General features: G+C 53.9%; 2 protein-coding genes across 12 annotated transcripts in view; both read right to left on the bottom strand.

Annotated features, from left to right (window-relative positions):
• LOC140605073 (uncharacterized) overlaps positions 1–1789 on the bottom strand; it is a 28730-nt gene extending 26941 nt beyond the window's left edge. The window contains exon 1 of the mRNA XM_072777057.1: positions 1–1789. The gene's annotated coding sequence lies outside the window, so the exon portion shown is untranslated.
• The window catches only part of ZNF775 (zinc finger protein 775), a 26931-nt gene continuing 16207 nt past the window's right edge, over positions 1787–12510 (bottom strand). For 7 of the 11 annotated variants that reach the window (XM_072777039.1, XM_072777037.1, XM_072777038.1 and 4 more), the window contains 2 exons: positions 5707–5741; positions 1787–3429 (listed from right to left, as the gene is read on the bottom strand). In XM_072777039.1, the coding sequence (XP_072633140.1) occupies positions 1826–3429; positions 5707–5728 (1626 nt within the window). In that variant the 5' untranslated portion in view covers positions 5729–5741 and the 3' untranslated portion in view covers positions 1787–1825. Of the gene's footprint in view, positions 3430–5706; positions 5742–9729; positions 9875–12510 lie in introns of those variants that run through there. The other 4 variants (XM_072777046.1, XM_072777045.1, XM_072777048.1 and 1 more) reach the window with 2 other exon arrangements.

The following is a 12510-nucleotide window of genomic DNA, read 5'->3' on the forward strand; positions in this document are numbered from 1 at the left end:
CTGACAGATCTTGTGTTTGCCTGTACCACCTCTCGGGCATCTGATCCCACAGGGCCCCAGGGTCTGGCAGGTCCGCCCTTGTAGACAGCAGCTTTCCAACGCAGGAGTGGTACTCTGGGATGTCTTCCTGGAGGAGGCGGGCTTGCTTGAGTTGGTCTCAGGCTTTGCTAAGTGGTAACATGGAAAGGGCATGAGCAAAGGGCCCATGCTCAAAGTGGGTTTTGCTGAGATCCAGGGCACTTGGCCTCTGTGAGCAGGGCAGCCTGGGAGAGGAGTTATGGGAGGGGGCAGGCATTCCAGGAAGGTAGGAGAGCACCTAGGGCCTAGAAAAACCCCGCTGGACCCTCCCATAGGTGGCAACAACGGGGCACAGATTGCCCAGTGGGAGAGTTCACAGCAGGGGTCCTGATGGAAGACCTGGACAAGGGGTGGGCAGCATGGCTGAGCACTATTCCTGGCGCTGTGTTACCCAGGTAAACTGGATCACCTCCATAGGTTTTTCTGTGATGCTACAATAATTAGGGCCCCTGCCAGATGAAAGGAAGGCAACAGAATCTGAGAAAGTGGTGACCAGAAGCCAGGTGAAATCCGGCAGCTCCTGGAGAAGTTAGCAGGCCCAGAAGGAGGCCCCCCTCATTTTGCTCCCACCTCCAGCTGTCCAACTCTAGTACCCCAACACCCACCTCTCTGCAATTCCCTGCCCTCCTATAGGAGGACACCAACCAAGGCCACAGGCCCAGGCTGGAGCCCTGGGTCCTTCTGTCAGTGCCAAGGCCCCAGCACCTTGCTTTGGAAGGGACCTCTGGGGGACGGGGTAGAGTTTGAGGAGGATAAGTGGGGAGATATATTGATTTGGAGAGGGCAAGGGAATACTGCTGTCCAGCCCCAGCAAGGACTAGGCACGGGGAGTTGCTATGCTCGTGGCCAAAGCTCTCCATCCTGGTCCCGGGGTGGAGGAGCAGCTGGATGTTCCAGAGCACACACAGACCTGGAGTTCCAAAAGGGCGGCTGACAAAGGACAATGAGACCACGTGAGACAGTCAATCCTTCATTTTTCTCTTCTGTGACACTGGCATTGATAAAGGCCCAAGTTGGTGCCGGCCATGGGGATGCCCAGGACCGCTAAGTAGGAGCAGCACACGTGGTTGTGTCCTGCTGCAGGCCCCTCCCCAAGCTACCACACCTCAGCTGCCACCACCCCTCTTGTACCCCAGTCAGACCACCACACACACACACCAATCCTAAGGCCCCATCCACCATGACTGCACCCCTGGCTTTGGGGGCAGTCACGTCGGGAAGGACCAGGGAACTGTTCACTCCCTCCAAAGATACACACTGAAGGGCCAATAAGTGTGGGCTCTGGGACTAGGCCTGCCCCTCCTCAGCCACTGGCTGGCTTCTGTCCTTCTATGGCTGAGTATGTTATCTGGCCATCCCGCAGCCTGCCCCCTGACAGGCTGCTGCCACAGATGCTCAGTCCAGCCCCTGGGCCACTTCACACAGGGAAGCCCTTCCCGGAGCCTGGCAGCCCCCTCACTCGGGGCCTGAAGACTGCGCTCCCGGGTCCCAAGGCCCCTTGGGCACAGGCAAGCTCCAGAGTGAGGGCTCTTTCATCTTACCTCCTCCCTTGGCCCACCCTGGGGCCTTTACCTGTCCCCTTTGGGAGGCTTCTAGAATTCTGTTCTCTAGCCTTGGGGGCCTTGGGGATATCACCTGTTCCCAGGGTTTGACCCCCAGGGGTTGCAGAAACCCCCATTCAGGCCACACACACCCCCACCATCCCCTCCCGCCCCCCCCCCCACGAGTCTGCCCGGGGTCGGGCACGCTAAAGCGCCTGGTCCTTGGCGCTGGGGGTGGGCGCCAGGGCCCCCCGGTGCACACGCTGGTGCTTGAGCAGGTGCTGCTTCTGGCTAAAGCCGCGGCCGCACACGGTGCACAGGTAGGGCCGCTCGCCCGTGTGGTTGCGCCGATGCCGCGTCAGGTTGGGCTTCTGGCTGAAGCGGCGGCCGCACTCGGGGCACGGATAGGGCCGCTCGCCCGTGTGGATGCGCTGGTGGATGGTGAGCGCCGACCACCAAGAGAAGCTCTTGCCGCACTCGTTGCAGATGAACTGGCGGGGCTCGCCGGGCCCCCCCAGGCCCGCCCGCGCCCGCCCCCACGGCACACCCCCCAGGCCCCGGGCCGGCTGGGGGTCCTGAGGCTGCGCCGACAGGCCCGGGGGTGCCTCGGCCTGTGGCTCGGAGCGTGGCGCCGCATCTCGCGCGGCCTGCCCGGGGCGCTGGGGCTCGGCGGCGGGGGCGGCGGGGGCGGCGTGCGCGCGCTGGTGGGCCCGCAGCGCTGCGCGGCTCGGGCAGCTCTGGCCGCAGCTGGGGCAGCGCGCCGCCTGGGCGCCCGGCAAGTGCGTGCGCTGGTGCTTGAGCAGGTGCTGCTTCTGGCGGAAGCTGCGGCCGCAGTGCAGGCAGGGGTGCGGCCGCTCGCCCGTGTGATTGCGCAGGTGTCGCGTCAGGTTCGGCTTCTGGCTGAAGCGGCGGCCGCACTCGGGGCACGGGTAGGGGCGCTCGCCCGTGTGGATGCGCTGGTGGATGTTCAGGGACGACCACCACGTGAAGCTCTTGCCGCACTCGTTGCAGATGAACTGGCGCTGCTCGCCAGGACCCGCGGGGGTGGTGGCGGCCGCGGCGGCAGCGGTTGCGGCCCGGGGCCCCGCCTGGCGCCACCAGCCCTGGCAGAGCCCCAACCAAGCCCACTCGGGGCGACCCCGCGGCGGCCCAGGCCGCAGGCGACAGCTCCGGCGGGTGGCGGCGTCCCGCAGCAACTCCTGCAGCCCAGCGCGGGCGCCCTGGCGGTCCCGGGCGTGCGCACGCTGGTGGATGCGGAGGCCCACCTGGTGGCGGAAGCAGCGCGCGCACTCGGGGCACGAGTGGGTGGCGGGCCGCGAGTGGGTCTTCTGATGCTTGAGCAGGTGCTGCTTCTGGCTAAAGCGCCTCGCGCACTCTGGGCAGCAGAAGGGCCGCTCGCCCGTGTGGTGACGCTGGTGGCGCGCCAGGTTGGGCTTCTGGCTAAAGCTCTTCCCGCACTTGCCGCACAGGTACGGCTTCTCCCCGGTGTGGGTGCGCTGGTGGATCTTCAGGGACGACCACCAGCTGAACCTCTTCCCGCAGTCCAGGCATACAAAGTGACCCTCGCCAGCAGAAAGAGCCCGGCCTGCCAGACCCCTGGCCGGCTCAGTGGGAGGAGCCCACCTTGGGCCCCCGGTCTCCTCCTGTCCCCCCAAGGCTCGGGGCTTCCCCATGGTCTGGCATGGTGCCAGGGCCAGATGCTGCTGGAAAATGTTTTCCTTATCCTTCTCGGAAAGCACAGCCTGAGGCACCAGTGTCTGCAGCAGCCAGTCTGGCTTCTCTTGCTTGATCTTCATCACCGGCCCATCTCCTGCCAGAGGCAAAGGGAGAGAGGACAAGGAGAGTCACTCACTGCAGGGCCGGGGGTGGGGGGTGGGGGGGGGGAGTTGGAGAGGAAGAAATGCTGGGAGGGCAGAGCATAGAAAACGCGGCAGGTGGAAAGGATGCAGAAGGAAGCGTGTAAGAGGACTGGAGGCAGGAGGCAGGAGGGCAGGGAAGGTAGAAAGGCCAGTAAGATAAAGGCAGGTTGGGATATGGAGAAGAAGTGCAAGAAAGGAAGAGAGGCTGTTTGGAGGCCACCCCTCCTGCCCTGCCTTCTGCACCTGGAGGCCCAGAGATGCAGCGAAGGTCTTCCCACCCAGGGAACAAGCAGAAAATGGCCAAGCCTCAAAGTGTTTCATTCTAAGAGGAGCCATGTGCTGGGAGCTTGCTAAGTGAGTGCACACCCAGTCCCTCAGTGGTGGGGTGACCAAGGTCCACTTCACCACCAGGCTCTTGGTGGCAACAGCCATGGTGCCTGCACATCTCACCTTCTTGGACCTTGGCTGTTTGGCAACTTCACCTTTCTTCAACAGAACCAAGAACAAGAAAGTATGCTATAGGAGTGCTTGGTCCCTCTTGTGCATGGACAGAAGCCATGATGGAAGAAGTCTGCTACAGACACTACACACAGACTGTAGGATCCCACTTACATGAAGGTCAAAAGCTGGCAAAACTAATGGATGAGTTAGAAGGCAGGATAACTCCTGGCCTATGGAGGCACTGCGATGGGAAGAAGGCCTGAGTGGGGGAGGATGGGGACAGAGGGAGAGCCAGAGACAGAATTTTAAGTAGGCTCCACGGAGCCAGACACAGGGCTCCATCTTATGACCCTGAGATCATGACCCCGGTGAAATCAAGAATCGGAAGCTTAAGGGACAGAGCCACCCAGGCGCCCCATTGTTCTTTCTCTTCATCTGGGTGCTGGCTTCATGCACATGTTCACTTTATTTTTTTTTTTTTAAAGATTTATTTATTTATTCATTCAGAGAGAGGCAGAGACACAGGCAGAGGGAGAAGCAGGCTCCATGCAAGAAGCCCGACGTGGGACTAGATCCCGGATCTCCAGGATCACAACCCGGGCTGCAGACGGCGCTAAACCGCTGCGCCACCGGGGCTGCCCATATGTTCACTTTTTAAGAATTTGTAAGAACTTGTGATCTGTGCACTTCTGTGTTATACTCCAACCAAAAGTTTATATTCAGCAAAAAGTAGGTGAAATAAAACAGCTATGAACAAAAAGGAGAAATTCTAAGTAAGTTCTGACAATAAAAAGACAACAAAATAAACCCAAGGGGGGCACCTGGGTGGCTCAGTGGTTGAGCATCTACATTTAGCTCAGGTCAAGATCCTGGGGTCCTGGGATAGAGTCCTGCACCAGGCTCCCCACAGGGAGCCTGCTTCTCCCTCTGCTTGTGTCTCTGCCTCTGTGTCTCTTACTCTCTCATGAGTAAATAAATAAATAAAAATAAATAAACAAACCCAAGGGAAGTAGGAGGAAGGAACTAATAGACAAAAGCAGAGACCACAGGGTAAAGGGAACAGAGAGAAATAAAAAGGATTCTGAAAATCCTAAAATCCTAATTAATGCATAAATGTATCATTTTGAAAAATCTATATATAATGGATGATTCTGTGAGACAAAATAAATTAACAAAACGAACTCAAAAGATTTTAAAAAAATGTCCTAAAAGAGACAGAACAGAAAGCTAGCGTTCTACCTCAAAAATGGGCAACTGTAAAAACAGGTTCTACTAAAATTTCAAGGGAAGGGTTGTCCGCAGCTTACATAAACTATGACAGTGACTGGGAGGGGAGACAGCCCACAAGCTAGCATGATCCAGAGTCAACAAGACAAGGGCAGGCAGGAAATTATAGGTTTAGAGTTTGAAAGCAGACACCAAAAACAAGCAAAAAATATTGGCAAAGCAAGTTCATCGGCATCAAAAGAACAACATAGCATGACCTTGCTGGGATCTTCCCAGCAAAGATGGCTCAATATAGCTCATAATACTGACTTTCTAAACAGGAAAAAACCTTACATAATCTCAATACATGTAAAAAGTCTCATATGATAAAGTCCAACATCATTTCTGGAGGGAGAGGAGGAAGAAGGGATGGAGAGAGGGGGAAGGAAGCTCTCGGTAAACCAGGCATATAGGAAATACTCTTAGGCAGACAAAGAAGCTATTCTAGAACCTGCAGTTATCTTATAACCAAAGGCATGGGATTGGAATACCGTTCAGGTTAGGAACAAGATGATGCTCACCATCACTGCCACTCTTCAACATTGTCCTTGAGGAACTAGCCAAAGCAGAGGGGGAGAAAAGAAAAATATATATAAATATTGGAAGGGAAAAGCGTCATTTGCTGATAACTATTAACACAGAATGTACAAGAGAATATACTGACAAAATATTAGAAATAAGAGTTTCGACAGGGTGCCTGGGTGGCTCAGTTGGTTAAGCTGCTACTCTTGATTCCGCCTCAGGTCATGATCTCAGGGTGCAGGGATGGAGCCCTGCATCAGGCTCTGCACTCAGCAGGGAGTCTGCTTCAGGATTTTTCTCACTCCCTCTGCCCCTCCTCCCTGCCCCTCCCCATCAAATAAATAAATCTTAAAAAAAAAAGTTTCAGCAAGTTTGCCAGATACAAAAACAAATAAAAATTTGTACCTTTAATAAAATAATGGGCTTGATACACAGGCCAGATACACATACAAAACTTATATAAAGGAAACTATTAAACGTTATTGAAAGGATAAAGAAAATGTAACTAAAAGGGCAGATACATCATACTCCTAGATGAGAAGGAAGGAAGCTCTTCACTCCAAAACAATGCTTAAATTCAGTGTAATCCTAATTCACTGAATTATAAAATTTCTGATGTGCATAAATCATCCAGAAAATTCTAAAAATGAGCAAGGAAGAATTTGGCTTAGACAAAATGGAAAGCTGAAATACTAGCACTGCACACCTATGAGAACAAGCAAAACCCACAATGCCACCAACACCGAATGCTGGTGAGGACAAGGAGCCCCAGGAACTCTCATTCACTGCTGTGGGGGCTGCAGAGCAGTACAGCCACTTTGGAGGACAGTTTGGCAGTTTCCAACAAAATGAAACGTACTCTTAGGGCCCAATCATCACTCCCTCCCCTGAGTATTTTCCCAAAAGATTGAAAACTTCTGTCTGTACAGAAACCTGCACACAGATGTTTGCAGCACCTGGAAACTACCTAGGAGAACAAATGCACCTGTGTGTGTGTGTGTGTGTGTGTGTGTGTGTGTGTGCAGGCGCAAGCTGAGGCAGGAAGTCAGACTTCTTGGAGAACAATTTGACAATGCTTATTAAAATTATAAATGTATGTTTAATAAAGATTTGTTGATTTATTAAAAAAAAGAAAAAATAAAATTATAAATGTAGCAGAACCTCTACTTTCTCTACCCAACAGTTTCACTCTGGGTGTTCATCCTAATAAATACATAGGAGCGTACAGAGGAATGTCCACAAATATTTACTGCAGAGCTATTGGTAATTAGCAAACGCTGGAGAACAATCTCATTACCTGTCAGTAATAGTCACACAAAATGATCACTCCCTTCAGAATATGGAAGAGTATGCGGCAACTTAAAAAAATGCTTAGCTAAGAGCCGTCTATACGCTGATGTGAAGATTGTCAAAACATTTTAAGATAAAACAAAAACCAAATTGAAAAACAATGATCAGTCAGTCGTCTGACCCAATTTATGAAAACTACAACTATACCTCTCTATGTACAAATATGCACAATCCGGGAGGATCTGGGGCAAAGCATGACAGTGGGCACCCTATAGATGATGCAGACAATCCAAGGACTAGAGGGGAGAAGTCAAAGGGGACCCTCACTTTATCTGCGTTCTTTGAATTTTTATGACAATATTCAAATATTAGGATCTTAAAAATCTTTATTTTTTTTAAAGATTTGTATTTATTTATTTGAGAGAAAGAAATAGTGAGCAAGGAGGAAAGGGAGAAGCAGGCTTTCCACTGAGCAGGGAGCCTGACACAGAGCTCAATCCCAGGACCGAGCTGCGCAGGTGGCCCTAAAACATTTAATTTTTTTTAAACAAAAACCTCACTTAGAATCTGGTGGCCTTTGGTTCTAGGGCCAAAGAGCCCTGCCTCACTCACAGCCTCAATGGCCATTAAGAGGACACGGAAACGGATGTGGTGACCACGGGATGGGGTGGGAGGGTAGGGACTCAGAAAGTACCTGTGAGGGGCCCGTTTTCCTCTTGGCAAAACAACCCTGGAAGCACCCCACCCCCAGGTGCTTGGTTATGAGAAATCATTTTAGCAGGAGTCGTAATTGGAAGATGAAATTGGAGACTTAAATTGCATATTGGCAGGAATTGAATACCCAATAGTAACTAGTTTACTTGACTATTAGAGGGTCTCTGTGGATGCGCTAAAATGTTGGCCAGCTGAAGTATGTAATGGGACTAGGTGTCCAAACTAGCAGTCAGGAGCGAATCTAAAATCTACTCAGGTGTGGGGGCGCCTGGGCGGCTCAGTCAGGTATAAGTGCCTTCGGCTCAGGTCATGATCCCAGGGTCCCAGGATTGAGCCCCAGGATCGGGATCAGGCTCCCTGCTTCTCCCTCCCGCTCTCCGTCTCTGCCTGCCACTCCTCCTGCTTGTGCTCTCTCTGTCAAATAAATAAATAAAATCTTTCAAAAAAAAAAAAAAAGAAATGGTATATTTCCTGTTATGTATATTTCACCACAATAAGAAAAACACATAAAATAAATAGAAATTAAAGGGTGCTTAAAAGAGGTAAGCTTTAATTATCTCAACAGTTCTGCCACCCAGAAAGAGTTCCTCTGCACCCCTGGCCAGCCGGTGCTGGGAGCCTACGGGGTGCCCGGAGCTGTCCCCAGCCCCCCAGTGCCTCCGTCCTCCAGGGTCAAAGCCAGTGTTCTTAAGACCCAGGAGTAAGGTCTTCCCTAAGATCCCAGGGTACCTGAGAAGCTGCCCGAGGTGGGGAGAGGGCCCTGGCCAACTGCCTCTCATACCTGAACTAGGCTCCTCCTTACAGGTTGACCTGGGAAAGGTTCCTTCTGCTAAAACATCCGGAGCCATTCGACCTTGGTTTTACTGTAATTATGGTAACGTCAGCATATCTCTCTCTCTCTCTCTCTCTCTCTCTCACATACACACACACCCTGGGGGCTCCCCGCCTTCAAAGTGACATGGCAGTGGTGGGGAGCCAGGCCAGAAGTGGGGTCCGCATGGACCCAGGATGTGCAGTATCCGTGGACCACACCACCCATCTGAGCTGGGTGCTTCATTCCTTTATTACCCAACTGCCTGATTTTTGTCTCCATCTTAGGTTCATCGTGATGATTATCCTGGGAGGGTTGGGGCCCTGGGATCCAGGGGGCAAGGCCTCTGGAGAAGCGAGGAGGGGAGGGGAGGCAAAGAAGCTGAGCTGAGCCAAGTAGCTGAGCCAAGGGACAGCGTTCCCAGGGATGGGCCCTGTCCCGTCTCCCAGGACCAGAGCCGTTCATTCTGCAGCAGGGAGGCTAACCGCCCCCACCCCACCGCATCGCGGGCTTGTGAGGAGGCTGGGGGTGCTCGGGGATCCGTGGGGGGCTTCAGCAGAGAGCACAGGACTTCCGCTAACAGCAGCGCCCGCCCAGCAGACACCAAGACTGCCGAGCCGCCCCATGAACCCTAAGTGACCTCAGGAAGTCTTCATGGACCAAACGGAAGGCACTTTCCTTTTTTTTTTTTTTTTTTTTTAAGATTTTATTTATCCATTCAAAGAGACACAGAGAGAGGGGCAAAGACACAGGCAGAGGGAGAAGCAGGCTCCATGCAGGGAGCCCGACGTGGGACTCGATCCGGAGTCTCCAGGATCATACCCAGAGCTGCAGGCAGCGCTAAACCACTGAGCCACCAGGGCTGCCCTGAAGGCACTTTCCTGATCAAAACCTAGCAGGGATCGTCTTACCCGGTGAGCTGGTTTTCAATGTTAGATCAGCGTGACCGCCAGCACCCCAGCGGTCAGCAAACACCTCACCCTCCCTCTTGCCTGGGAAGCTCACACACAGGGTGGGTGTGAGCACATCCCCTCACCTGGTCGTTCTTTGCATTCTTTGGAGGACCTTCCTGCTCTGTAATACTCCTCCAGCCCATATACTATGGGTGAGCATAGCAGCTCACACTTGAGCAGGACAGGGCAGGGCGGGAAGACGGCCTGGTGGAGGAGGCCGCGGTGGGCTCCCACCTGTACGGTCACTCCCTTACCTGTGCTCCTACCAGTGGGGCCAAGCTCCATCCACAGAGGCCTCCTGGGTACCTGTTCCTGCCCTGCCATCTGCGGGCAAGGGGGCACAGGAAGGAGAGCTGGCCATTGGGACAAGGACCAAATGGGACTCCCCACTCTCCTGTGACTTCACAGAATGTGGTCCCTCTTTTTCAAGAACTTCTCTGTCTGTGACCTCAGTGGAGAGTGCAGGGCTTTTTAAAAATTGCACACATAGCTACTAGGCAGGCAAAACAGGCATTATTCCCATTTTATGAGGAGGAAACTGAGGCCAGAGAGGGCCCCTAACGTGGCCCAAGTCACCAAGGCGGCTGCATGGTGGCCGCCAGGGGCGGCCCCAGGTCTCCTGACTCCCAGACCAGAGGCTCAGGCCCACTGGCTCAATCTTAGCAGTGTGTGTGTGTGGCAGGGGGAGTGACAGATGCCACACAGGAAACTCAGCTAAGCCTGGAGACCCCCCCGCCTTGAGGGGCCATGAAGCCACCATGGAAGGCAGAAATGGCCCTCCAGCACCATGGGTCCCTCTCCTTCAAAATCCCCTCCCATCCCTGCCCCATGCCAGACTACACATAAATCAGCTAGGGTACCTGTTAAGGACTTCACCAAACTGGGGGCACCTGGGTGGCTCAGTGGTTGAGCGTCTGCCTTTGGCTCAGGTCGTGATCCCGGGGTCCTGGGATTGAGTCCTGCATCAGGCTCCCTATAGGAAGCCTGCTTCTCTCTCTGCCTCTGTCTCTGCCTCTGTGTGTCTCTCATGAATAAATAAATAAAATCTTAAAAAAAAAAAAAAAAAGACTTCACCAATCTGGGGCTCGTCTCTTCTTTCTTTTTTTTAATGCTCAAGGTTTTGGAAACTTCCTAACTGGCTCATTGTCAGGGACAGGAGATGCTGCTGGGGGGCCCAGGCTTTACTGGCTGCCCTTCTGTATGGGGCATGGGGCACTCTCCCCCAGACCTCTGCTTGCCCCTCGCCTCTTCGTGCTACCTGATCGCCAGGTGGATTTAGGATGAATGATGGGTGGCCAAGAGTGGCACCAGGGAAGTCCTCTTGCCTGATGCCTGGTCAGGCTGTACCTGGAGAGCCCGTGAGTAGCGTGAGTAGCGGGCTGGTCTGCTGGGCTGTGTAACAGGGGGAGGTCTCTTCCTGCTTTCCTCATTTCTGAGCCGATTGCCTGGGACGTGTATCTCTTTCTGCATTAATGCTTATTCGATTAAAAAAAAAACAACTTCTCTTTTTCTCCCTCCTTTTGTGGGGAGCTTTTCTGAGTTGGCAGGAGATTTTAATTCTTTTTCCCCAACAAGGGTCTGCTATGCACCCCTACTGTGGCTTCTTAAAGACACTAAAACCTACTGTGGTGCAGAGATAAAGCAAACAGGAAGAAGAAGGTGGGGGGTGGAAGGCGGGGGGGGTGGGAGGTAGGGACAGGGCAGGGTCCGATGGATGCCTGCCTTAGCACCACCTCTTCCCTCCAGGTGACTGTGTGTCCCACACCAGGGGGAAGCCTGTCACCCATGGGAGATACAATGTCCTCCTAAAGAGGCTCAGAGGACTGGAGAAGGGGAGGCCGCCTTTGGGAAAACTCAGAGGGAGCAGAGACCCAGGCCACAATTCAGGACAAGGACACTGGGTAGGACCCTGGCCTTATTCACGAAACCCCTACACAACACAGCAAGGGGCCTCTGAGCCCCATCATATAGGTCTTACTGGATCCATTCTGTCTTCCAAGGGGTATTAGGGCCTAAAAGTCACCTCTGGTGGCAGAAAGGCTTCAATTCTCAGTGAATAATTTAGTGAGCTACCAGAGCAGCTCCTGTGTCCCTGGGTACTTTTGTCCCAGCCACGCCAGGGTTCAGGTGTGGTCCAGGTAAGCACAGGAGTAGGAAGGGAAAGCAGGGGACTGGGCAGCCCCGGTGGCTCAGTGGTTTAGCACTGCCTTCAGTCCGGAGTGTGATCCTGGAGACCCAGGATCGAGTCCCACGTCAGGCTCCCGGCACGGAGCCTGCTTCTCCCTCTGCCTGTGTCTCTGCCTTCCTCTCTCTCTGTGTGCCTCTCATGAATAAATAAAAATTAAAAAAAAAAAAAAAAAAAGGAAAGCAGGGGGCTCTCATGGGCCCAAGGGGAAGGAGTAAGAAAAAAGAGGGCAGGGGAAAGGATGAGGGGCAGACCCCCATGTCCTGAGGGCCCACCTCCAACAGTGTGCTCAGGGGCAATGGCTAAAAAACGGGCCAGCAGGTGTCCTGCAGGTAAAACCCTGAGAAAGCCGCACCTTCTCTAACCTTTCCTCTTCTGCCTCTGCCCTGCTCTGCTGCTCTGTCTGCTCCTTCTTACCCTCCTCTCACCCACCTGCCCTAACACGTGGCTCACCCAACCTGGCCTGGCCTGCAGGCCAACAGGGCCAATCCACCTCCAGGCCCACATGTACTCTCTGAAGGCTACCTGCCTGACCTGTCATGCAGGGGTTTCCGTGACCTGCCCCCTCCCTGCCCAGGAAGTTCTATGGAGTGATGGGTCTGGGGACAAGGCCCTGGTCACTTCCTCTTCCGGCACCTGGCTCTGGGCCCGGCCCTGCCCACACTGGGTCAGGCTGCAGCTGGAGGCGGGCCCTCAATGAGAGGCCTCTGGGGGTGGGGGTAGGGGGGCAGCTGCATGACAACTGCCAGACCACACAAAGCACGGATTGTGCCCTACAGCAGGTGGTGAGGTTTGGGGGCAGGGGAAGGTAACAAAGGGGCTTTGCTCTCAGCAGAATCCTGGGGGCAGG

This window comes from Canis lupus, chromosome 15 (assembly GCF_048164855.1).
Source record: "Canis lupus baileyi chromosome 15, mCanLup2.hap1, whole genome shotgun sequence".
Classification (NCBI taxonomy): domain Eukaryota; kingdom Metazoa; phylum Chordata; class Mammalia; order Carnivora; family Canidae; genus Canis; species Canis lupus.